This window comes from Moschus berezovskii, chromosome 2 (assembly GCF_049115385.1).
Source record: "Moschus berezovskii isolate FMDL1 chromosome 2, NW_MosBer_1.0, whole genome shotgun sequence".
Lineage (NCBI taxonomy): Eukaryota > Metazoa > Chordata > Mammalia > Artiodactyla > Moschidae > Moschus > Moschus berezovskii.
This window is the reverse complement of record NC_142461.1, coordinates 15,751,027-15,777,199: the sequence shown is the minus strand read 5'-3', so window position 1 is coordinate 15,777,199 and position 26,173 is coordinate 15,751,027. Positions and strand designations below refer to the sequence as shown.

Below are 26,173 nucleotides of genomic sequence, written 5' to 3'. Positions count from 1 at the left end.
TTCACAAATGGGACCCAGGGACTGGGGAGGGGATTCGCCCTTCCTGTTTTAATCCAGTCCCTATAAGGACTGTTTCTGCCAGAGCCTGACAGCAGATTGAGACGCAGCCTACAGGTTGAGGCCTGTGTATGTAATGACGCCCCCAGAACACATTGCTTTGTTCATTCTCATCTGAATACTTGGCCCTTTGTGGTCAGCTTCAATCAAATGCTAGATTCTACCTCTCCCTTCCCCCGCCCCCACTGGAGCTTGGTTTTATTTCCTTCCTGCAGCTTCTCCTTCTCAGGGTGTCCTGGCCTCTGCCTTGCAGATCCAGGTACCTCACTCTGTAGAAAGGCATTTGAGACCTGTGGGAATCCCAGCAGCACTTACAGCCTCGGGACCGGTCAAGGGAACTGAGTAAGGAAGAATTCCAAAGATAGAGGACTTCTTTGTCTCTCTCTCATCTGGCCTCAGGGCCAGCAGGGCAGGTTGTTGCACGTTTAAGCTGTTTTCCCCTAAGCAGGCCGCAGAGCAGTCTGGGAGAGCGGGAAGCAGATTAAATTAATCTCGGTGTGCTGAGTTTGGCAGGGGGTGAGATCGTGTATGGTCATTCTAGAAATAGCCCAAACTCCTTTGTTACTAAAGCAGATGATGAGGGTCTGCCTGCAAGATGACTGCAAAACAGAATTGTTGCAAACCTCTGTACAAGTTGTAAAGCACTCTCCTGCCCGTCCCTGGGTCTCTGTCTCTCCTGCAACCAGCCAAAGTTATAATGGAGAGTGATCATTCTAAGGATGTAGTGAAAGGGCTTATTAGTTTGTTCTCTTGCTTAATAAGATCCCTTTTTTTTTAGAACGAGAAGGCAATGGCACCCCACTCCAGTACTCTTGCCTGGAAAATCCCATGGACGGGGGAGCCTGGTGGGCTGCAGTCCATGGGGTCGCGAAGAGTCAGACACGACTGAGCGACTTCACTTTCACTTTTCACTTTCATGCACTGGAGAAGGAAATGGCAACCCACTCCAGTGTTCTTGCCTGGAGAATCCCAGGGATGGGGAAGCCTGGTGGGCTGCTGTCTATGGGGTCGCACAGAGTCGGACACGGCTGAAGCGACTTAGCAGCAGCAGCAGCAGCAGATTCAAAACAAGTCTTTTTCTTCCCAGAGTTAAGCATTGGCCCTGTAGCCCCTGGGCTGGTGAATGTCTCTGTTTGCTACTGTATTTGGCGTGAGGAAAGAATCTGCCCTCAGGAGCCACCACCTCTCTGCAGTGTACATTAATCAGTAGGGTAGAGGGGCCAAGAAGAAGAGTCCAACAAAGTTGGAGAAATCTCGGGGAGATAAAGTATCAGCGCCCATTTGATGATAATATCAGTGAAAAGCAGCAGGCGGGCAAGATCCCAGAATGTAGAGGAAGATGGATTAATTCCATAGAAGTGCTGTAAAGTGAAGTCGCTCAGTCGTGTCCGACTCTTTGTGACCCTATAGACTGTAGCCCACCAGGCTCCTCCATCCATGGAATTTTCCAGGCAAGAGTACTGGAGTGGGCTGCCATTTCCTTCTCCAGGGGATCTTCCTGACCCAGGGGTCGAACCCAGGTCTCCCACACTGCAGGCAGACACTTTACCATCTGAGCCCCCAGGGGAGCCCCAGAAATGCTGTGAAGTGAAACAAGGGAGCCCCTCACTGCCCTCCATCTGTGCGCTCCAGAACAAAATTCTTACAAACCGGGTCTCTTAGATCAGTACTTGATATGTTAGGGTTGACTACTGACTTTAAACGATGATGACAAAGATGACCGAGAGTGATGAACTTGCAGGCTTTTAGATACACAGAGGGAGTGTGGCCTGGAGGAGAAAATACGTACTGGAGTCATGAGTGCCATCCTTCATGACATCAAGGTCATTTCTTGAGTGTTTTCAGTGTGCTCACACTGCACTGCTATTCATCGTCTCACTTAGCCCTCATAGCAGGGCTATAGAGTGTTGTCTTATCGTCTGCATTTTACAGCTGGAGAAACCGAGGCTCAGAGACAGATAAGGACATGCCCCTAATCCACTTGAGTGATAGAGACGAGTCTCTAAGCCAAGTCTAAGGCTGTGTTTTTACCCATTGTGCAAGTATGATTAGCCTTGGTCTGTGTGGTCTTAAGGAATAGAACCAGGATAAGTGGACAGAAATTAACAGGTGGATTTTTGGCTCATTGTAAAGAAGAACTTCTTGACCTCCCCAAGTTGGGAACAAACTACTTCAGAGGTAGTGAGTTCCTTTGCCATTCGAGGTGTTCAAGCAAATGCCAGAAAATCACTAGGTGGGGCTGTTACAGAGAAAGACCAACTTTTGGTAAGGGCTTGAACCTAGGGAATATTTATCTAGGCTCTACTGCTGCTACTGCTGCTGCCAAGTCGCTTCAGTCGTGTCCGACTCTGTGCGACCCCGTAGACGGAAGCCCAACAGGCTCCCCCATCCCTGGGACTCTCCAGGCAAGAACACTGGAGTGGGCTGCCATTTCCTTCTCCAATGCATGAAAGTGGAAAATGAAGTCGCTCAGTCGTGTCCGACTCTTAGCGACCCCATGGACTGCAGCCTACCAGGCTCCTCCGTCCATGGGATTTTCCAGGCAAGAGCACTGAAGTGGGGTGCCATTGCCTTCTCCATATCTAGGCTCTAATTAGAAGGAAATAGCTGTCATTTAAAAATAGGGTTTTAATTTAAATAGTAAAGTTTCTATTTTAACATTTATTCATTTTTTAAAAATACAGATTTGTTTTTTCACGTATTTAAAATTTAAAAACAAAGAAACTTAATTGATTGCGCTATTAACTCAGTCCTCCTAGTTATTCATGGATTGTTGAGTTTTTTTTCCACTTCCCAAACACCTTTCCAATTTAGAAACACTGATTCCAAAGTAGAAAATTTCCATCCCTACAGAAAAGTCAAAACTGTCCAAAAATTTTTTTTCGAAGGAGACTATAAACATTGAAAGGAATTTTTTTTAACTTGCTGGTATGGCTGTGTCTCCAAATAATTATTTTAAAATCTCATTAATCACATCTCTCAGGTAACTCCTGCTCAGCTCTGAAGTTCATTACAGTTGAATTATAGAAGTCTGAATACTGAGATGTATGTCATGGGTAACTTTTTTTTAACAAAAAAGATTTATCCCAGTTTATTGTACGCTAGAACTACTAGTAAGAAAGTCAGCCAGTTACAAACCTTTCCTAAAATGAGTTTACTTTGATTTCTCCATCTTATATAGTTAGGCATTGTAAATTCCTCCTCTGCGGTGGGATTTTGGATCTTTAACATGAAATAAGAGCATCTTCCTATAAATTTTGTGCAGAAATTGCTTTAATAATTATACTGATGAAATCCTTTTCCAAAGTGTGTACACATATACACACTGAGTTATGCTTACTGTCAGTAGGCTTGTTGCAATAAAAAAATGGCTTTTCCTTTCTTTCTCTTTTTTTTCTTTTTTAGGAAGTTCCAGTTTAAAAGCAGCCTCAGCTCACACAGTTGGTGGTGGTAGAGAATGGCCCTGGGAAGGGGTGGGAAGAGAGCTACAAAAGTGAGATAACAGGTGTTTCTCACAGTGAAGCAGCTCATGAGAGGTCCTGTTTGAAGTGGAGATGAGCAGGTCCCTCATGCGGTTCCATGGAGGCTCCCCCTCACACTTTTTGGAGCTCTCTGTCAGGCCTTTCAGAGGAAGGCTGGCAGGCCTATGGGGAGAACTTAGGCGACGCTGTCCATGAAGGGAAGGAGTCTGTGGTGGGCCAAGGATCAGATTGAGTATGAAGCTGAGAACTGGATAAGAGGCTTGATTTGAAGCACAGGACCTGCAGGAACAGCATAGATAACCTCATCTCTGCATGGTGGCTTCCCTGGTGGAGAAATAGAACACACACGTATCTTAATGCAGTGATCCCAAACAGCCAGTCTTTGCATAGGCAGATCTATATTAAAATGTTTACTTGGGGTTCAGTACTTTGACATTTCACAGCATGCTTAAAATTGGACCCTTGCCCGAGGAACCTCATAGAAGCTTCCTTTAATCTGTCTCCCCCAAACCCATCAAACCCCAAGCCCTTTACCTAGTTCAGGTTTTTTCATCCTGGTTTTAGATGGTACCTTGAATACACTTTTCTCCCTTGAGCTGAATGTTAATTTGTTTGTCCAGATCGATATTGACCAAGGTCTTCACTCCTCCAAAAGGCAGAATCCTTGTCTGTTTAACCTAGTCGAACTATTCTTAGTGCAGACTAAGAAACACATCTGGTTGTTGAGCTTCATTGTTGTAGAACGGACTAGACTCACGTGGTGGTGTGTCCACGGAAACGGTACCACTCTGAATGGGCCACTGAGGGAGGGGACTGCCTGCAGTGCGCTGTCGGGCAAGGTGGAGTCCCTGCTCGCCTTCTGGTGTCCTCGACCTGGCTCTGACCTCCTCTGCTTGTGTTCTCCTGCTTTCCTTGCACAGAGACAGGGCAGGGCATTGTTCATGCACTGACCGACCTCAGCAGCCCCGGCATGACCTCAGGGAACGGAAACTCTGCCTCCAGCATCACCGGCACTGCCCCCCAGAATGGTGAGAATAAACCACCACAGGCCATTGTGAAACCCCAAATCCTGACGCATGTTATCGAAGGGTTTGTGATCCAGGAGGGGGCGGAGCCTTTCCCGGTACGGACTACTTCTTTTCCCCTCTTTTTTTTTTTTCTTAAATAAGTATACTTTGGATGTGTATTAGAATATTTTTACATTTCCATGTAAAATTTCTAAAAATGTGAAAAATAATTTGTTCTTTCCTTGCTCATTTCCCCCCAAAGGAATGTCAGAGTCATTTTCTTTGTAGGATTAAGTGTCTTCGTAAGATCCAGAAGGGGTCAGTAATTAAGAATAGTTGGCATGACCCCTTTAGTTAGAAGTTTCCACAAAAACTCAGCTGTGTCCCCGGACCTGGTGAAGTGGGAACGCCTTGGTTAGAAGGGAGTTCATATTGGGGTGTTGGGTGAAGGATGATGGACTTTGGGAAGTGAGACCTTGTCCAGGTTTGAATGCCACAACTCCAAAATGGCAACACTTTATTCAGTTAGAGAGCAAATGGAACCTGTATAGAAGAGAATCCTCAAGATTTATCTGAATGGAAGATAAGTGAACCGAGTTCTAGCCTGAAACTTCTTTTCTGGGGACAGAGCCTCGAAAGAGCAGTAAGTGAGAGTAAGGGGCACTTCAGAAAGGGGCATTTCAACAAGTGTCTCAAGTTAAGCATTATACCGCAGGGAAATGGAGAGGAAGCAAGAAAATGGCCCATTAGAACACAGCACCCAGCACTGATAGTGCAAGTGTAATTTGGTGGGACAGATTGCCTGCTCCATAGGTGAGAGGGGCCCAGAGCCAAGTGCTCTCCAGCCTCTCTCATGATAAAATTAACTGGTAGAGACACAGCATCTTCATGGGATGCCATCTGCCTTTTGAGCTTTCTTTGGATCCATGAGTGGTTTGAACAGTCAAAGCCTCTGAGCCTGATTAACTGAGATGGGTGGACTGCCCTTCTGAAATGCCAAAAGACAAAAAATGCCCAGGCTGGTTCTCACCTGCTTTCCCTCTGGAGGTCCGTCAAGGCCTGTGGCCCCTTAGCTACAAGGAGATTTAGCCCTTCACATCCCTCCATCATTAGACTCCGTCCTCCCTGTGTCCTCCCAGAGAAACACCAGAACCTCGCTGACCTCACTGTGTAGATACAGACGGGGTGGCAGCCCCAGTCTCCCCGCTGGAGGTCTGGCCACCAGGCTGCCTGAACAAAAGGCAACAAAGGGAGTAAACCAAAGCAGGAGCGAGCCAGTCCAGGGTCAGCCTTTCGGTGTGGCGCCGCGTCCTCACGTCCCTCTCCTCTGTGGCTGCCTGTCCCCTGACTGGGTAGGGCACGGCAAGGGGGAGAGCAGTAAGGGATCCAGGAATGGTGGCCGGGACTCTCTGCGTCACCCATACACTGACACGCAGCCTCAGCCGTGTTCCTGCCCCAAGACATGAGGACTGGGGCCTGGCCCTGGTTCCAGCGATGCCGGAACCTGACCTGTGTCTCCACCTGTGCCCCTTAGACAACTGGGAAGAGGAGATATTCTCCTGACCCTCTAAACCATCCTTCAGTCCTGGGCTGAAGCCATTTTCATCCCCGTCCTTTGGTGGCCATTGACATCTTGCCTCATGAGCTAAACAGCAAAACAGGCCTTGAGCAGGGTGTGCCTGGATGGTGGTAGGGGGGCTGGACTCTGCGTCTGGGTGCTTTATTCTTGTGATTGTGATGAGGCTGAGAGCAAGCGAGCCTGCCCACCTGACCCTCACGGCCTCCCTGTCGCCTTGTCCTCTAGGTGGGACGCTCGTCCCTGCTGGTGGGGAATCTCAAGAAGAAGTATGCACAGGGGTTCTTGCCTGAGAAACTTCCGCAGCAGGACCATACCACCACCACTGACTCAGAGATGGAGGAGCCCTATCTGCAAGGTAGCATGCCAGACCCTGGATGGTGGAGCTTCGGGCGGGGTGGAGCGGGCCATCAGCAAAGCTGGAAGGTCCTTTCCTGGTGTCCACGGAGGGTCTCAGAGCCAGAAAGTATGTGAACATGTCGGTCGACCAAACATTTCCTCCAGTGCGCACTTAGCCCTGTACCTCGAAAGCGGGTAGGAGTGTCTGTCCCCGGGGAAACGTGTATCCTCCTCCTCTCCAGCCCCGGGATCCCCAGGAGTTACTGCTGAGTTGTAGGCCAGCCGGCACGGCCCCAGGCAAATTGTGGCCTTCCTCCACTGCCTCAGGGGCCTGCATTCAGGAGAGGGGCCAGTGCAGAGGCACAGTGGAGCCAGTGAGGGCTGCACTTGCCACAGGAGCCCCCGGTTAAATGGAGGTGGGTAGGGTGCCTGCGTGGCTACCGTCTCCTGGGCTCTAATGCCCAGGCTGGCAGCCAGCCAGACACCCCCCAGGAAGGGGAGAGTGATTGCAAATCAGCGGTGACAGCATTAGCACTTTACCTCTAGAGGGTCGCCTGCTTTCTTCTAGGTCATAAAGAGCTTCCCCACCGTGTTTTGTCTCCTAGCCCCTAAAATAAGAAACTCAGGTGTCCAGGGGACGAAGTCACAGCCCTTCCTAAAACATCAGCGAAAGTGCGTTGGTACTGTCCAGGCTGCTGCTGCAGGGTACGGCTGTTGGCACGAGGAATAGGCTGGGCAGTGTATGAGAGGCCCCAGGGTAGGCTCTGGACAGTCCTGTGAGGACCACTCACTGTCCGCACTTACCAACTTTCATGCTTTTCAGAATCCAAAGAGGAGGGTACTCCCCTCAAACTCAAGTGTGAGCTCTGTGGCCGGGTGGACTTCGCCTACAAGTTCAAGCGTTCCAAGCGCTTCTGTTCCATGGCATGTGCAAAAAGGTGAGCGCCCTCACTCCGCTGCTGTGCCCAGCGCCTGCCCTCCTCTCAGGGTTGCCCCTTGGTGCCCAGCTCCCTATTTCCACGCCCTGCCTGGAAGCAGTGTCCTGTCACTTGTTCACCCAAGAAGTCCATGAGCTGGTCTGGGCGAGCAGCATTAAGCCCACATGGGAAGGAAGAGGCATTTAGTTTGTCTGGCCCCCCTGGGCCCCCCTGGCACCTGGCTTTGGCAGCTCCCGTCTCCTTAGGGTTTACCGAAGCCCCCACTGGAAACGTGGCCCTGAGCCACCGTGCTGCCTGATTTCCTTTGTGAGCGTTCACCCGACTCAGAATTCTGACAGATGACCACAGCAGACACCAGTGCTGACTGTGGGCCTGCCGCATGCAGGTCTCTGTGCCGAGCGTGAATATGCGTGTGTCCTCTCATCTCCGGGGTAACCCTGTGAGACAGCTATTGCTGTCAGGCCCTTTATACATGATAGGAAACTGAGAAACATAGGAAACTGAGGCGCAGGAAGTAGTTGTGCCTAAAGTCTTTGTGCTGGGGATCCAGACATCTGACTCTAAGTGCTCTGTGGTGCTTGTGCAGAAGGTAGAAGGGGCTTGAGCTCCCAAAAGAAGGAACTGTAGGCCCCCAGGCAGAGGGACCCTGCGCACCAGTTAGATAGAGTAGGGCTGTCTCCAGCCTTCCTTCCCCTCGGGCTGTGCTGGAGGTCCTCCCAGCACCTTTGTGATACTTTGCCGAGCTGTCCCCCATCAGAACAGGGGACACTAGCTTCTTGGCACAGGTAACGTGTGGAGTAGAATAGGGCAGCCCTGAGTTCTTCCCGTGACACAGGCAGTTGGGTTAAGCACAAGCTTGTGTAACTGCCAGACCAGTTACAGAAAGTGACTGGTCTCATCCCCAACTCCAGAGGGGAAAACAGAGGCTCAGGGGCTGAGTGATTTGTCCAGATTTACACAGCCAATCCTGAGTGATGGACTTAGGATTGGAATGAGTAGACAGACTCAGATTTTGCCCCTTAGCTGCTCTTACTCCTCCTGGGGCCCATGGGCACCCTGCAACTGCCCTGACCTCCCTCGTTCCCCTGACTCTGGCAGGTACAATGTGGGGTGCACAAAACGAGTGGGGCTTTTCCACTCAGACCGGAGCAAACTGCAGAAGGCAGGAGCCACGACCCACAACCGCCGTCGGGCCAGCAAAGCCAGTCTGCCGACACTTACCAAGGATACCAAGAAACAGGTGAGAGGCCGGCGGAGCCTGGAGCTCATTCTCTCAAGTCTCCACCGACTTCTGTGCCTAGCACAACCCTGGGTGCCCTCCGTCCTTTCTGCTGTGTCTGTCAGTGCTCTGTCATATTCTCATTTCTCCTGATGTGTTAAGTCAAGCCTTCCCCACGTCCCTTCAGAGAGCTCTCATTTAGCCTCATGGGTGTTCAGGAGGGACCCAGGGTCCCTCTTCCGTGACCTTGCCTCTGCTCACCCCGTTCTCCCAGTCTGCCTCCATCCTTGACTTCTGGGGCTGCCCAGGAAGACATAGGCTGTCCCAGGTAGCTACGCCTGCCTTACCTGAAGGGTTAGGGGAGAAGAAGCTCACACCCTTCATCTCCCCACCTTTTTACTTCTCTGTGCATCAGAGCACTGAATCCTTGAAGGTCTCTATCAAAAACCAGGTGTTCTGTTCATTAAGTATGTTTCAGCACCAGCTGCTGCTGCTGCTGCTGCTGCTAAGTCACTTCAGTCGTCTCCGACTCTGTGCGACCCCATAGACGGAAGCCCACCAGGCTCCCCCGTCCCTGGGATTCTCCAGGCAAGAACACTGGAGTGGGTTGCCATTTCCTTCTCCATCAGCACCAGCTATGTGTCAGCAACTGTTAGGCACTAAAGCTCTGAATTGTGCTGCAAGAACTTACAACCTAGTGTGATGCTTTAGACCATGTGTTTTGCTGTCTGTTGTTATTGTTTTGGTCTTAAACCTCTTTAAGACTCTGAGGAAAGCTACAGTCAAAAATGGACACACAGGAAAATCTACGTGCTCTTTCAGGTGGTGCACAGACCATTCCCCAAAACCCGTAGAGCCCTGGTTAAAAAACCCGCATCTACGAGAAAGAATAGACGCAGAATGAGAGTACTGCGGTGCAGGGTGGTGCGTGCACCCATACTGGGCCTCACTCTGCTTAGGATCAGGGAGGATGTTGTGAAAGATACCTTGATCTAGAATTCAAAGGTGTGTAGCAGCCAACCAGATAGAACGGGGAGACTGTACCTGCTTCTGCCCAGCACTCTTGTAGAGGCGATTTACTCCCCCATCCTGAGGAAAACTGTTTCTCTCTGCTCCCAGCCAACAGGCACCGTACCCCTTTCAGTTACCGCTGCCCTGCAGCTAACACACAGCCAGGAAGACTCCAGCCGTTGCTCAGATAACTCAAGCTACGAGGAACCCTTGTCCCCCATCTCAGCCAGCTCGTCCACCTCCCGCCGGCGACAAGGCCCGCGGGACCTGGAGCTCCCTGACGTGCACATGCGGGATCTGGTGGGCATGGGACACCACTTCCTGCCAAGTGAGCCCACCAAGTGGAACGTGGACGACGTCTACGAATTCATCCGCTCTCTGCCGGGTAAGGCCCTCGGGAGTCCATGCCTGCCTGGAGTAGCAGAGAATGAGAGGGCGTGAGAGGCCTCACCCACCACCCCCAGGAGAGGCCGGGCGGTTCAGTGCGAGACGCAGGTTCAGGAATGGGGCAGAGATAAGCGTGAGGAGACTCCTGCCCATGAGAGCTTATGCTCTAGCACAGAGCCCTGACTAATGTCCTGTGGCAGGACACCAACATGTCTGTGGGCTCCACCAGGGGCCTGTGTGGCAGATGATGACATGACATACCCTGTGTGTCTCCAGGGCAAGTTGGGAGGGGCATCAGGTGGGAATGTAGGAAAACTGTCAAGGAGAACGTCAAAACAAGAACATGGACACCAAGTGGCAGTGGACACTCAGGCCTGTGCCTGATGGAGCAGTTGCATCAGGGAGCAGCCTGGGCAGAGACACGAGACGCAGAAGCACGTGAGGGAGCCACAGGCTGCCTGTGACCCTGGGCATGCAGGGTCTCAGGGCGAGGATCTAGAAATGAAGCTTGAAAGACAAAGCTCACATCTGCACAGCTGCACTCGTTGAGGCCCCAAAGCTTTTTCACGGTTTCTCCTGCCAGTCTCACCCAGGCACTGGCTGGGTGTGGCGGCCATAAGCCAGTTCACTCAGAGACTGAAGAGTGGGCTTCGGAGTTAAACAGAACTGGGCTCAAATCTTGGCTTTGCCACTTAACCCAGTGTGTTAATTATCTATTGCTGAAGCCCCACAGTTTCTCAGCACACATGTCAACACACAGGTGGTTAGGGTGGGCAGTTCTGCCATGGGCATTCTTGGGAGGCTGTGGTGTCAGCCAAGGCTGAGGCCCTCTGAAGGCTCTATTGGGGCTGTTGGATCCATCCTCAGGTGCCTCACTCATGCAATTCTCAGGGAGGGGATGGCCATTGGCAAGAGGCCTAGGTCACTGTCCACGTGGGTCTCTTCAGAACACTCATGCTCTAGTAGTCTCGTGATGTGGCAGCCAGTTGAACCCCCAAGAGGAGATCTGAGAGAGCAAGGTGGAAGCCACCTGCTGTGCCCTTTATGATCTAGCCTCAGAAATCACATATTATCACTTCAGCAGTATTTTATTGACTACACAGGTCAACCCCATTAATTGTGAAGGCCTCATGAAGACATGAAAGCAGGGGTTATTGGAGGGAGCTACTTGGAGGCCAGTTAGTGGAGTTCACCCCAGTGATTCAAGTTCCTCCCTCATACAGAACACCCCCACCCCCACCCAAGGCCCCACGGGTCTCATCCCATCACAGCAGTGGTTCAGGGTCTTAAGATCTCAGCATCTGACTCAGGTCCAGGCCCAGATGAAGCTTGCTGGGTCCAGCTCCTCAAGGAGGGTTCCCTGAGTCTTCACACCTGAAAATGAGGAAGGTCGTTATCTTCACTCCATGAACCTAGGAGATGGTGGGACGGGCACAGGGTCATCATGGTAGATGTGCCTGTTAAAGAAGGGAGCACACAGGAGGCCGCAGGAGTCACCAGTCCACACCAGGCATGTGTGGGCATTTCCTTGATAATGAGGACTCCAAGCCTGGGGTGATTCTCCTCCCCTCTGGGTTCCACCGACTCATCCTTCCTCTCCCTTGAAAGGAGGTAGCTCGTGGAGTTGTTTTCTCAGCCTACTTCCTAATGCCTTTATTTCCTATTACCCCTGACTCTTTCAGTCCAAGTGAGCAGTGTTCCTGCCAGACGAGTCTCTTACTCTTTTTGGGCTTTTTAAATTTTATCCAAAAGTGTCTTCAAGATGAGCCCTACTCCCTATTAGGCTTCTTCTGAAGCTGAGGGACTGTGGCCCTAACAGTCTGAGGAGCCAGTCTGTTGAATGGAGAGGCTCTGTGAGTGATACCTATGAAATCCTGAGAGAGCATTTGATCTAGCGGTTCTCTGAGGCACCACCTTAGAGCTTTCTGCAGTCTTAACAGATGATTTAAGTCACCCCCGCTGTCTCATCTTTAGACTGTTTTTCTGACTGTGTCCTGGATTTGATCTTTGCCTGGAAACCATTTGTTTTTTTTAGTTTATGTGCTGCTGAAATGAGCACTGGAAACCATTTCTTAATTTTAGCATCATGTGCCATCTGGAGAGGCTGAGGATTTTCAAAAGCAGCAAACCAGGCTCTTTCCTGTTTCCCAGTTTTCCCCCTTGCATTTCCCACGGCCGCACTGGAAAGCCAGGCGGCACCTGCAGGTTCTGCCTGGGGTCCCCTGAGCCGGAGTGCCGGTTCAGTGGGAGTCTCACAGTCACCAGGTCACCACCAGCAACACTGTGGCTAACTATTCCATTTCATTCCAAGGATCCCTCTTCCAGTTTCCAGTAACCATTTCCTCACTTTCCTTTAAGCCTCCTCAGCAGTCTTCTCAAAGGCCATGAGGCTTCTGCGAAGTCTCTCAGGGAACTTTAGATAGTCTTCTCAAAGTCACTCCTGCCCCACCCACTGCTGCATCCCAGGCCACACCCACATTGTTAAGGGGTGGTGATGGCAGCACCCCACCTTCCAGGCACCAGAATCAGCATTAGTTACTCACTGCTGGGAAATGTCATCCCAAGCCTAGTGGCCTACAGTAGTCATCACATGTCAGAGAATTCTGGCGAGGGGCTTAGTGGGCACTTCTGGCTTGGGGCAACTTTCAAGGGCCCCATCATGATGGCCACAGGGATGCAGGTACCTATAGGCCTGGAGCTGGAGGAACTCCCTTCCAGCCGCAATCCCAGGGCAGCGAGGGGCTGACTCTGGGCAGAAGGCCTCAGTCCCTCTCCAAGTGGACCTCTCCAGAGTGCTGCTTGAGTGCCCTCATGACATAGTGGCTGACTCACTCCAAAAGAGGTTATCCAAAAGACTAAGGTGAAGTGCTGTGCCCTTTATGATTCGGCCTCGGAAATCCCATGCTGTTGCTTCCCCAGGGTAGCCCTGTCCACGGAGGGGGTGGTGGGTGAACAAGTACACATGTAGACAAGGAGGCCATGGTGGAGTCTGGCTACCCTGGGTAAGTCACTCAGCCTCTCAAGCTGTAAAGTGAGAACAGCATCGGCTTCCTCAAGGGGTGGTCGTGAGGGTCGAGTGAAACACAGGGCTTCTGAAGGGCAGTAACCGCTTGTAGCCCTGGTTGACACTGTCTTTGGTCTCATCCCCTCAGGCTGCCAGGAAATCGCAGAGGAGTTCCGTGCCCAGGAGATCGATGGGCAAGCTCTGCTGCTGCTCAAGGAGGACCACCTGATGAGTGCCATGAACATCAAGCTGGGGCCCGCCCTCAAGATCTACGCACGCATCAGCATGCTCAAGGACTCCTAGGGCTGGCCGGGCGCCGGGGCTCTTCCTCCCGACCGAGCAGAGCCAGCGGACACTCCTGGGGGCCCAGAACAGGGCTGGTCGAGGGAAGGGCCCCTGCTGTGGGGCGTGGCTGGAGAGGAGGTCTTGGGACCTCCTTGGTGGCTCTCAGGGGCCTTTCTTTCTGTGGGAGGGGCAGAGAGGTAGGTGGCACAGAAGATGGGGCTTTATGCTTGTAAATATCGATAGCACTGGCTTCCTCCAAAGTCCCACGACTCTAGCCCCGCTTCTCTTCCCCTCTTTCTGTCCCCCATTTTCCAGGGGGTGTGTGGTCAGGGCTCCCAACCTGAGTTGGGTCACTTCCCAGGGCAGCCGTTGGGCCTGGAGAGAGGCCTCGGAAGCCCTCGCCTGCCTTCCTCCTCTTCTTTCTCGGGGCCCAGCTCACTCTTCCATTGCCAGCTTCTCCCACTTCGGCCTGTTACTGAAGCCGCCAGAAGGGTTCTCCCCCCTCACCCCTGCAGGTGGAGGGAGAGAAGCTGGGCCCGGTTTGGCCACACCTGCTGGTACAGACGCCTTAACGCTGTGTGTGTGACTGTGTGACTGTGGGAGCCTGGACTGACTGACGGGCTGAGAGGCTCTCCCCACCCCCAGCATCTCCAGGTGTTTTGTAGCAAACAGCCACTTAGTGCTTTGTCCTGGACTCCACTCAGCCTCGGGATGGGGAATAGGAAAAGGGCCGCCTCGGTGCAGAGGCAGGATCAGAAAGCAGTGCAGGTTAGCAGGAGATTTTCCTTTCCAGATTGTCGGGGTGTCTCTGCAGCCCTTTCCTGCACTGTGACGCCCCCCCGCCCCAGCTGCCCTGCTGTGTCACAGACGGCATTAAGGAAGCTGCCAGTGGGCTGTGCCAGGCTGCACCTTCTGGTCTTGCCTGTCCACCCACCCTGAGAGCCCAGTGGTGAGGCCCAGAGAACATCCAAGGGCGGAAGAGCTGGAGTGACTGCTGAGGTGAAGAAGGCAGCCTTCGGCCTCGGCTCCCACACTTCTTTGCCTCTGGAACTTGCTGGCAGCAGTGTGAGCTGCCCATGGAGGAGGCGGGGCAGGAAGGGTGAGGGCCGGCCTCTGACCTGCCCTGCACGCTGCAGGCTTCCGGGGAAGAGTTGGACTCTCCCCAGGGGAGGGTGGGTGCCCTTCTCAGTTCGTTCTATTCTCCACTCACACCCCCAGGCAGGGTTGGAAATGAAGGACTTTTTTAACCTTTTTTGTTTTTTAAAAATAAATCGGTAAAATCCATTCCTTCTGTGCCTTTCTCCCCTGGGGATGCCTTCCTGTGATCCTGAAGAGCTACTTTTCACCTGCAAGGAGAGGGTGGGTCCCTGGGCTGGTAGAGGGACGACCACCTTAGCTGGACAGCATATCCTCCACACTTTGCCACATCATTTGAGGGCACACTCAGCCCTGGTTCAGATCCCACCTGTTCTTTACGGGTATTCCTTGGGAGTGCAGGGGTCCATGGCCCCTTCAACTCTGAGCCTCCCCAACCCACCACTGCTGCTGGGCAGACAGGACACTGTTTGTGAGGAATACCTGGCACGCTGGAGGCAGAGCCCAGAGTTCCCCACCCTCATGCACGCACCTGTGGTGGGTGCGGCTCCATGTCCAGCACCGCCCTTGGGGTAACTTGGCCTCACTCGACAGCTGAGCATTCTTTGGATGCTGGAATAGCAAGCTATTAGGACAGTCTCTGCCTCAGGAGGCGATTGCCTAAGCCTCAAATAAAGAAGGGGCCTTCCAAGCACAGGCAGCTTGTGCACTGGGGCCCAGGGAGATTGATTAGCAGGGACCTTTTAAGAACTAATACCCACATCTTGACAGCTCTCCGGAAAACCTTTAAGATGTAACTAATTCCTGGAGGAAGAGGAGAAACAAACCGACTAGTTGACCACCTACAGGATGGAGCTCTAGAACTTGGGAAGTCTGGTCTTCAGAAGGTTGGGAATGGCTAGCCAAACGGGCTAGCATGGGACCCTGGGCTGAGGGGGAGCTGGGAGGGTCCCCCAGAAAGACCCCCATGTTGCCCACCCCACTGCAAGGCAGGGGAGTGGGCCACTGTGGCCCATGCAGCTTGGCGAGTCCATGCTGGACCTTGACTTTTGCTTTCTGGAGGACAAAGCCAGGCCCAGCCCAAGTCTGTCCTTGTGTGTAAGGTGGGAGAGGGAGCTGAAACTCCTGAAAGAGGATATGGTGGATCTGCAGGGCTGGCTGGCACAGGTACACACCCCTGCTGTCTCTTCACTCTGGGTAGAAGGCCTGTCTGAAGGGTGCTTCCTTCAACATATATTCGCTCCTGATGTTCATGCCTTACACAGAATTTTGCAAAACTTTTTATCATGACCGATAGTTTGTTCCCCACCTTCATGTATGTACTGAGATGTATGTAACTGAAGCAAAACAGAATACCTACCCTGATGTACAATACATTCTGATAATTTTCAGTTCATGTTTTTAATTTTAAAATCTTGGTCATGATCTATGAGATTGATTTCTGATTAATCATATTCTGCACTTGAAAAAAAAAAACTGCCTGGTGTAAACCTTTTCAGAACCTTCCCATCTTACAGTCTTGGGTTGCTCTTACCCTATCCTGGCTGACTGGTGTGCACACACTTTTACTGAAGAGGTCAAGGGCTCCTGGAGGTGAACTATGCAAAGTCACAATCAGGTAGCCTTGAGTTGTGGCTGGAACTCTGCAGAACAGGGTTCTCGCTGGGTGGCAAATACCACAGAGGACCTGAAGGGGGGAGCACAAGGACCTGCCCCCCTCCCCCCAGGGGAGGAAAAAGCGTTGGGACAAGATGGCTCAGTGCCTCTGGCCAACTGGAGCCACCATACTCAGATCCACCCTCTTCCGGGTGACTGGCCCCAGGGTGGGGGGGTCCTCTCTGGGCAGTTCATCCCACTTGATCCTGGGGGTGTGGTTTCTGACACATGGCCTGGAACGGCTTTGTCCCAGTCACCAGGTCATTTCTTCCCTGGCTCTTGGCTGAGGTGGTTCTTGGAAGGCTGTCCCACCGGCTCCTTGACATGGCTTTCAGGGAAGGACCCAGGTGAGTGGGGACACTGCCAGTGTCTGGGGGAAGATGGGGCATGGCAACTGTCTTGAGAGGAGTCCAGTCTGGTGGTCAGAACAGTCAAGGAGGAGGCACCAAGGCTGGCCCGCGGAGAATGAGCTGAGCCATAGAGGTCCTTGGGGGAAAGTGGCTGGAGGGGCATGGCTGTGGGGTATAAACGGTCCAGGGCATGAATGGGGGGTGGGGGAAGACAGCATCCTAGGCGATCTTGTAGCCTGTGAAGAACATGGTGACTCTCCTGCTGCCCTTAACTCTGACCCCATGGTGAGCAGAGAACAGACTTTGGGGTGCACCTTCCACTGAAACAGAGCTCTCTATTCCCACTGGGAGAGACCGTCCAGGTCTGCAAACTCATTCCCGCTTAGGAACTAACAACGGATCTCTAACCACCTCATGGCCTTGAGAGATGGCCTCCAGCAGGTGGGAGCTGGGTGGGGGGGGTCCTTTTAAAATTATCTGAGCAAGGAACCAGGAACAGTGGGTCAGGCAGATGCCTCTGTGGACTAGGCTTCCCAGGCTGGGACATGGGAGGAGGGGTTGGCAGGACCTGGTGGGTGCTCATTGAAGGCCTAGGTGTCAGAACCCTCCCAGGACTGACGGTTAGAGCCCACCTGGACCACTTGGGGATGACTCTGCCTGGCTGCCCTGGATGGACGGACTGGCTAAGCATGGGACGGCACAGAAGGCTCTGCTCCAGCATTTCCTGCCCTTGTCCACCCACCTCATGGTGTCCCTCCAGGGACAGTCTCGTTTCCAAGAACAACTGTAAAACAGCTCAATACTGTTTATATCGATTACATATTGAAATGATATATTGGATTAAATTATTGAAACTTCAGTTCTTTCCACTCTCTTAACATGGTTACTATTAATAGAAAATTTTATATTCCTGGCTCACACTATATTTCTATTGGGTAACGCTGTTCCAGATTTTCTCCTATGTTTTTATAAAAGAACAGAGATGTACACATCTGTGCACATTTTATAAAATAACACAGATGCACAGGTGCACGGGTACGGGAGCCTTCCCCTCACAGAAGTGAGGTCAGCCTCTATACACAGCTCTGTTGCTTCCTCTTCCACTGAGTCCCTCAGGCCCTCTTTTCCCGAGAGCACGTATCCACTGACCTCATCCTTTCCAATGGCCAGGCTGCTCTCCATTGCATGGGGATGCGTTACTCATTCATCCTCCTCTCCACGGACCAACACCTGGGTGCTTTATCTCCCTCTGCTTTTTCCAGCAATGCTAGGAGAACCACCTTGGCCTGCCGGCTGTGAAGTCTCGTTTACAGAAGGGGAAAGTTGGGTCTGGTGCGAGTGTGTGAAATGATTTTGTAGGCTCTGTAGGCAGGACTGAGAGAGGTGGACTTCACTTTGCAGTCACTAGAAAGGCTTAAAACTGCTTGCTCTTTCTAAATGGCTCTGTATTTTTCCTTCATTAAAAAAAGCAATAAAAGCACATTAGAGACAAGTGGGAGGGAAAATAAAGGGAAAAAAACCCTCCCATAACCTATTACACAGATACTTCTTCCTTTCAGTCTTCTGGTGCATGTTTTCATTACTAGACCTGTAATCACAGTGCCCATACATTTTAGATCTTGCTTTTTCCATTGAAGGTTTTTGCGTAAGATCTTTCCCTTTGACTACAGAATCTTCATAAAAAGTTTACTTCGCTGGACACTGGGGTCTTTTCCAGTTGTATCTGAGCAGCCTGCACAATGCCTTCTCCACGGGTGCTCTCCAGCCCTTGTTCAACCAAGCTCAAGTCTCCTTGTGTAAAAGAAACACACGCCTCCATCGGTCCCAATCCCTCAACCTCTTCAGTTACCCTCCTTTCAACCTTTTACAGTCAAACTTCTGGGAAGAGCCACCTGCCCCTACCTCCATTTCCTCCTCTGCTCACTCAGGCCCCCTGCCCGTCCCCAACCGTGTCCTTGGTGCTGGGCCCTGGCTCTCCTCCATTGGCTCTCTCCCTCTTCCACAGCATCCTTGCCCTCCTGGGGAATCCCAGAACTCTCTCCTGAGGCTGCCTGCCTGCCCTCTGGGCTCTTTAACCCCAATCAGACTAGCAGCCTTCATCTCCTGTGCTAGTCACCCAGTCCTGCCCACCCTACCTTGACAGCCATTCATCACCTGCTCCTCCCAACCCACTGCCAACACTGACCTGTCTTCCTGACTCCAGCCATGCCCATGTCTCCCACTCCATGTCCAGGCTGCAGTATTTTTCAAATAAAAATCTGGCTGCACCACTTTTTGAAGGGAAGGCCTTGAAAAGGGCTCCCCAGGGCCTCAAGATGAAGCCCAAACCCCCTAGCCTAGAATGTGGGTCCTGGTGATCTGGTTCCGGCTTATCCCCAGCCTCACCTCTCATCACGCCCCATCCACACTCCACCCACCCCTGTGGAACACCAACAGTTCCACACGCCTTCTAAGCTCTCTCTCACTCCCTCACCTCTACACATTGCTGTTTCTTACTCATGGACCTCCCTTTCCCCTCCACTGCCTTCTCTGCCTGGCTAACTTCTAATCCTTCAGGTCCTAGCTTAAAGGGCACCTCCTCCAGGAAGCTTCCCTGACTTCTTCCCCATCTGTCCAGGCTCAGATGCCATCCACTAGTTTGCCCTTAATGTTATCTAGTATTTACACTAATCACAGAGTTTGCTATGCTGTCCCATTCCTCTCTTTGTCATCTGTCCTCTGACCCCATTCCCCTCTTTCTAGCCATCACATCTTCCTGACCCCACTCCTGGAAGAAAAGGTCTGAGCTTGTGACCACCAAGCATAGGCTGAATGCATGAATGAGCAGTAACTGGTGAACATCTTGATGCATAAACTTTCCCCATGCTGAAGATGGTCTCCTTTGAACGGGTTCCCAGAAGTTGCAGTGACTGGATTAAAGGGGATGACTGCTGAAAGTTTCAATTCCCATAGCTAAGGAGGTTTCCACAAAAGCTACAGTGATTTACATCCCACGGCAGGTGGAAGAGTGCTTATCTCGCTGTATTCTCACAGCGTGGCTATTTTCATTTATTTCTTTTTTAAAAAGTGCTCATTTTATAGGCAAAACATCTCACCTGGTTCTAATCTGTAAGTCTTTGATTACTAGTGAGGGTGAACATCTTTCCATATGTTTGCCTACTAAATGCACTTCCCCTTTGAGGATTTCCCTGTTCATGTGATGTGGACACAGTTAAGGCAGCTGGCATGTTATGAGCTGACTCTGGGGGCTGTTCGGGGGAGGGGGAGCTGGGAGCAGGGAGGTCCTGGTGGGGATGAGCAGGCAAGGTCACTGTGGGGGTTGGGGGGATAGGTGCGTCAGAGAAGGGGGAGATCAAGGAGGAAAAGCCAACACAAGCCTGACGACTGGCAGCAGTGGGCGAGGCAGAGGGAGGGCTCAGTGCACCCAGGTGTGGCCGGCTGAACAGAACCATGCATCCACCGGAGACACACGGGTGAATATGTACACACACAGCTGCAAGGGGCCTCTCTGATCTATTTACTGGGTACACCTGCGGAGGACAGTGACATGGGGCAGCAGCAAAGGCAGGGGCATGAGGGTCTGATCAGGCTGCCCTCTTGGAAGAGACCAGAGGAGGCAGATTTTGGAAGGACTTTATAGGGCAGGGAGGGGAGCTGGGAGTTTGTGCTGAGAATCCTGAGGGCTTATTCAGCAACAATAATATGAATGATAACCAACAATAGCTAAAGCTTATGGAGCTGTTACTGTGTGCAAGGCCTTGTTCGAATCACTTAGCAGGTATGAACTCAGTAGCCACCACAGCCCTCTAAGGCAGGTATTCTTATGAAGTGCATGTCTAGATGAGGAGACTCAAGTGTAGAGGCCCAGAATCTTGCCCGAGGTCAGAGAGCTAAGAAGTGGTGGCCTGGGATTCAAACCTGGGAGTCTAGCTCCAGTGGCCAGGCTCCTCACCACAGGGGTTCAGTCTGAATAGAGACACTGGAACCCAGCAGGGGTAAGAAAAGCTGGAGGAGACACCCTCACCCCTGCCGAGGAGCTTATTAAAATTCTCAACTTTCAAAGCCCTTCTGGAAAACAAGCAACTACAGACAAATCGCAAAGTCCACCTCCTTGGAGCCAGCAATGGGACTGCTGAGCTCTGCTGGAGGGACCCCTCTCCATGACTGGAGCTGCCACAGGTACACAGTCCCCTGACTGCAGCCCACCCTCCAGGAAGCCCAGCAACTCATCCCTAAGCCCCAGATGCTCTCAACTCCCAGCCACAAACTTCCCTGCATCCCCTCCCAGATACTTCCCTGTCCAAGTTCCATCCGACCCAGGTGAAGCACCCTAATGTTACTGTCCCCCAAATCTGCTGCTGGGAAAAAGCAAAAAATATTACACATCTACATGCTCATCACAAATGATGTGGTTAGGCAAATAATGCCGTCCCAATCAAAGGCATATTAGGCAGCTGGAAAAGAGGATGAGGAAGCGCTTCAAGAATGCAGATGGACATAATGGTCCATAGAAACTGCAAGGTGGAGAACAGCTTATCCTTGAGCAACCATTTGTAGGCGGAAAGCAGAGGAAGGGATGGAGGGAAGGAAGAAAAAATTTGCTACCATATTTATATTTGCCTGTCTATGCACAGACTAGCCCCCTGCAGAGCGGACTGGGTGGCTAAGAACAGGAGAGACCGCACTATCTACCCTCTTCTGTACCTTGCAATGTCTGTGCCAAATGACAGAATAATATATTCATACTAACATTAAATCACATCATTTTTCATATACAAATGTATATGTGTGTGTATGTTAAAATATATATATAAATGAGTTGTTGATGGCCCTTCCAGCTCAGTTGATAAAGAATCCACCTGCAATGGAGGAGACCCTTGTTCAATTTCTCCGTCAGGAAGATCCTCTGGAGAAGGGATAGGCTATCCACTTCAGTATTCTTGGGCTTCCCTTGTGGCTCACCTGGTAAAGAATCCACCCACAATGCAGGAGACCTGGGTTCAATCCCTGGGTTGGAAAGATTGCCTGGAGAAAGGAAAGGGAAAATACTCTAGTATTCTGACCTGGATAATTCCATGGGCTGTATAGTCCATGGGGTCGCAAAGAGTCAGACATGACTGAGCGACTTTCACTTTCATTCACTTTCACTCCCCACCTCCCAGGGCCTGGAAGAGAATCTTCTGGCAGCTGATCCTACTTGCACTTGGCGTCTTAGGGCTGCTCTGGTTCGGGCTTCCTGTACTCAGGTATAACCCCTTCCCCAGCCCTCACGATGGGACCAGCAGGGGCATGGTCCAAGTGGCCCTTTCTGAGTGCCCCCTTGAGGGATGGGGAGTGGTGGCTGTTGTGGCTGCACAAGCGTCCTCGGGGGCTCTCCCTCCTTGTAAGAAGCAAAGACAGAGGGCTCCTGAGCAGGCTGGCACACCCCTCACTACTGCTCCCACCCCACAGGCATCTGGAAGTCCTCATCCCCATGGGTGTCTGCCCTCCGGCCAGAACGCCCCTGCTGAGAGACAACTTCACAGGTCCCCTGCATCCTGGGTGAGAAGCCACCACCTCTCCCACTCTGAGAACACCCCTACACCCTACCGAGCTCTGCCCCAGTGTCCCTGTCCTCACATCCCCAACCCTGGCAGGGCTAGGCACATCTCCCACTACTCTGCTGGATCTGGGAGAGAGATTTCTAGGGGCAGGGCCTGGGTGGTCCTGAGGGTCCAGGACTGGGCGGGGGGATAGTGGCAGTGACCATTCACCAAGCAGATGAATGGAGGAACCTGTCTCCCCCTCCCTGCCCCGGCCAGGGCCCGGCCTGAAGTCCTGACCTGTACCTCCTGGGGGGCTCCCATTATTTGGGATGGCACCTTCGACCCAGACGCAGCCCAGCAAGAGGCTGTACAGCAGAACCTCACTGTGGGTCTGACTGTCTTTGCTGTAGGCAGGTAAGGCCTGGGGAGGGAAACGGGGCCATCCCAGCAGGGAGGAGAGGGGGTGCATGTGATGTAGCAAGTGGGGCACCCCATTCTCCTGGGCCATAGGATGCCAAGGAGAAGCAGAGACAGCACCCCTTGTCCCAGACCCCCATGGCGAGGGCAGACCCCCCATCCTCTCCCTTCGCCCCCTCCCTGGACACCAACGCCATGGAGTCCACCCGGCACAGGGAGCCAGGAGCTTGGAATCACAACCTAGAAGAAATTTGCCCAGGGTCTGGGGTGGATCCATCTGGAAGGCTTGGGTTTTTGGTGAGAAAATGGTCTTTTCATGTGAGAGTTGTGAGAGGAGAGGAAAACAACTGGGTAAACAGAGGGGCTGGCCCGGCGGCAGAAGGGCCCATGGTCAGTGGCTCAGGTACAGGCACACAGCAAGGGGAAGCAGAAAGCTTGGCCAAGCAATTCTGATGGCAGGAGAGGGGCTGGGGAGCTGAGGGCTTTTGCAAGGGAGCAAATCTGGGCTGGGTAAACAGGGATGTGAAGAAAAGGAGATGCTGCGAATGGCAGCGTCAGCAGACCAGAGGACTCTGAGGAAGGGCTGTTGGGGGTGGTATCACAGGACATGGGCTGGAAGGATGGTGGCTCCCAGAGTGGGACATGTGAAGGCTGCAATTTTGTTTCTAGGGGGGCCAGACTGATGATGACCAAGTCGAGAGAGAGGCCATGGGGGCAGCTGACTGAGTGGGGAGGGGACAGAATCAGGACAGGAGGCCAGTCGAGGATATGAGGGGCCCCCAGGTATGGAGAAGGAGCCCCAAGTGGCAGGTGGAGAAGAAATCTCAGGCATTGACCTTTTCATCTCCCCATTAGGGACAGCAGGCTGTCCAAGCTGGCATTCACTTTCCAGTAGTGATGCAAAGTCCTGGCTAAGAGCAGCAATCAGATCCTACAAATCTGAAAGCACAGAGAGGTAGCGTTTAAGGCAATTTAAGGAAAGTTTCTAATAATTGAAGGGGCTGCTTTGGGAAGGCAGTGAGAGCTTTGCATCCAGAAAAAGATATCCAAAAGTCTGGGGAAGGAATTCTGTCATCAGATATCCCAGACAACTGCTCAAGGTTCCTCCAAATCTGTCCCCCACACTCTGGAAGGGAGAGAAAGTCAGTGCCCCTTGAAGGCCAGGGAGCAAACAGGACAAGGGCTGACCAGGGAGCCAGGCAGACAGAACTGTGGCCTCTCCAGGACCTTTGTGCCCCCACTTCTGTTCTGGATGCTGAGTATGGTGTTTCTCCATCAGACTTCATAGCTCAGTTGGTAAAGAATCTGGCTGCAATGTAGGAGACCCCGATTGGATTCCTGGGTTGGGAAGATCCGCTGGAGAAGGGGTAGGTTACCCACTCCAGTATTCTTGAGTTTCCCTTGTGGCTCAGGTGGTAAAGAATCCGTCTTCAGTGCGGGAGACCTGGGTTCAATACCTGGGTTGGGAAGATCCCCTGGAGAAGGGAAAGGCTACCCACTCCAGTATTCTGGCCTGGAGAATTCCATGGACCATATAGTCCATGGGGTTGCAAAGAATCGGACACAACTAGAGCGATTTTCACTTTCACTTTCCACCAGTCTTAGGGACCCACAGTCTCTGGGACCAGAAATTTCAGGGTCCTAAGCTCCAAGGTTCTATAAACCCAATGTAGGTCACTGAGGCCTCTAAGGTCTCTAATTCCAGCTTCTCTGAGTTCCACCCAGAATAGAGCAATTACAGGTAGGGATAGAGGCTCTAATGCCAGGCTGGGTTCAAATCCTGGTTCCACACTTACCAGCTGTGTGTACACTCGGACAAGTTAATAAAGCTCTTTGTGACTCAGTTTCCTCACCTGAGATGGAGATAATAATGGTGAAGATTAAATGAGATAATGCACATTATTTTGAAAACTGCCTGCCACATGATTAACGTTCTAAAATATCAGGCATTATTACTATTATTTTAGGACCCCAGGATTCCAAAGTATGTTTATAGAAAGTTACTAGTATTGCAAACATCCCAGTTATCTAGGTTTGTGGCTTGCCACCACAAACTCAGTGACAGAAAATAATTCATTATTACCATTGCTTATGGTCTTGTGGCTCAGGAATTCCGACAGGGCTCAGCTGCTCGGGCCCCTCCCTGCTCCCAAACGTCTAGGTCCCCACTGGGACAGTAGCCTGCGGAAAACTGGAGGGCGCTTTTCTCCGTGGCTAGCTCAGGCTCTCTCACTTCGTGGCAGCCTCAGAGTGCTTAAGCAAAGGGCCAGAGCTCTAAAAAGACAAAGGCTAACGGGCCAATCCTCCCAAGGACCAGCACAGCATCCCTTCCTTGGGACTCTACTGACCTAGGCGGTCAGGGAGCGCCGCGTTCAAGGGCAGGGATACAGAACTCATGGGGGCAGGGATGGCGAACAATGGGCAATGATTTTTAATTCGCCTCGGATGACTCTGGGGCTGAATCGTTCTGGAGTTCCGGAGCCTGGGGTTGCAGGGTCCCAGGAAGGACATGGGGAGAGCTGGTCAGCCCGACGACTCCGCGAACTCCGGAGGGCGCAGCGGCCGGGCTGACTCGGGCCGGCCCCGCCCCGCCCGGCAGGTACCTGGAGAAGTACCTGGAGCGCTTCCTGGAGACGGCCGAGCAGCACTTCATGGTGGGCCAGCGCGTGGTGTACTACGTGTTCACCGAGCGTCCGGCCGCTGTGCCCCGCGTGCCTCTGGGCCCGGGCCGCCGGCTGCGCGTGGAGCGCGTGGCACGCGAGCGCCGCTGGCAGGACGTGTCCATGGCGCGCATGCGCGCGCTGCACGCGGCGCTGGGCGGCCGGCTGGGCCGCGAGGCGCGCTTCGTGCTCTGCATGGACGTGGACCAGCACTTCAGCGGCGCCTTCGGGCCCGAGGCGCTGGCCGAGTCGGTGGCGCAGCTGCACGCCTGGCACTATCGCTGGCCCCGGCGGCTGCTGCCCTTCGAGCGCGATGCGCGCTCGGCCGCCGCGCTGGGCCCCGGCGAGGGTGACTTCTACTACCACGCGGCCGTGTTCGGGGGCAGCGTGGCAGCGCTGCGGCGGCTCACGGCGCACTGCGCGCGGGGCCTGCGGCGGGACCGCGCGCGCGGCCTGGAGGCGCGCTGGCACGACGAGAGCCACCTCAACAAGTTCTTCTGGCTGCACAAGCCCGCCAAGCTGCTATCGCCCGAGTTCTGCTGGAGCCCCGACATAGGCCGCCGGGCCGAGATCCGCCGCCCGCGCCTTCTCTGGGCGCCCAAGGAGTACGCCTTGCTGCGTGGCTAGCGGTGCCCTGGGCCTCGGAGGTCCCAGACGCCGGCGGGGCCCCTTCTGGAAGCGGTGTGGCGCTGGAGGGGACGGAAAGACTGCATGAAAACCTGCCTGGCTGCGGGGATGGGGAGCGGGGGCTGGAGGAGGCCCGGCCTTGGGGGAGTGCCTCCGAGGCGGGCGGTCCATCCCTTCCCCAACTTTGTACAGCGACCCAGGCACCACCAGCTGCCTGGAACCCTTTTACTTCTGACCTTACTGAATTCAGCGGAGGCCCCACCCCCGAAGAGATGTTTTAGCCCCTTCCTCATACCCCCCACTTAAAAAAAAAAAAATGGGACTGAGACCCAAAAAGGGAACGTAACTGTCTAAGGACCCAGAGTATCTGTGAGTCAGTCAGTGAGGTCAGCAGCTGGAAAGTCGGGACAGGCCCGCAGGCCAAATAGAGCTGCCGCTGGGCAGGAGCCCCAGACGGAGAAACACAGTGGCATCCGGTTCACCTCCCCCGCTCTCAGCACGGTTTGTACATATTTAAGCAAAACGATAATAAAATACA

At 52.8% G+C, this 26,173-nt stretch overlaps 2 protein-coding genes across 5 annotated transcripts in view; both read left to right on the top strand.

Moving 5' to 3' along the window:
- Positions 1-14,589, top strand: part of PHC2 (polyhomeotic homolog 2) — a 49,907-nt gene extending 35,318 nt beyond the window's left edge. For all 4 annotated transcript variants that reach the window (XM_088844766.1, XM_088844768.1, XM_055396940.2 and 1 more), the window contains 6 exons: positions 4,460-4,662; positions 6,351-6,480; positions 7,285-7,399; positions 8,498-8,639; positions 9,738-10,014; positions 13,169-14,589. In XM_088844766.1, coding sequence (XP_088700892.1) covers positions 4,460-4,662; positions 6,351-6,480; positions 7,285-7,399; positions 8,498-8,639; positions 9,738-10,014; positions 13,169-13,323 — 1,022 coding nt within the window. In that variant the 3' untranslated portion in view covers positions 13,324-14,589. The remainder of the gene's footprint in view (positions 1-4,459; positions 4,663-6,350; positions 6,481-7,284; positions 7,400-8,497; positions 8,640-9,737; positions 10,015-13,168) is intronic.
- Positions 14,590-21,550: 6,961 nt separating this feature from the next.
- Positions 21,551-26,173, top strand: A3GALT2 (alpha 1,3-galactosyltransferase 2). The gene is made up of 4 exons (XM_055398808.2): positions 21,551-21,652; positions 21,858-21,947; positions 22,208-22,345; positions 24,948-26,173. Exons 2-4 carry the CDS (start codon positions 21,880-21,882, stop codon positions 25,633-25,635), a joined length of 894 nt encoding a protein of 297 aa, XP_055254783.2. The 5' UTR covers positions 21,551-21,652; positions 21,858-21,879; the 3' UTR covers positions 25,636-26,173.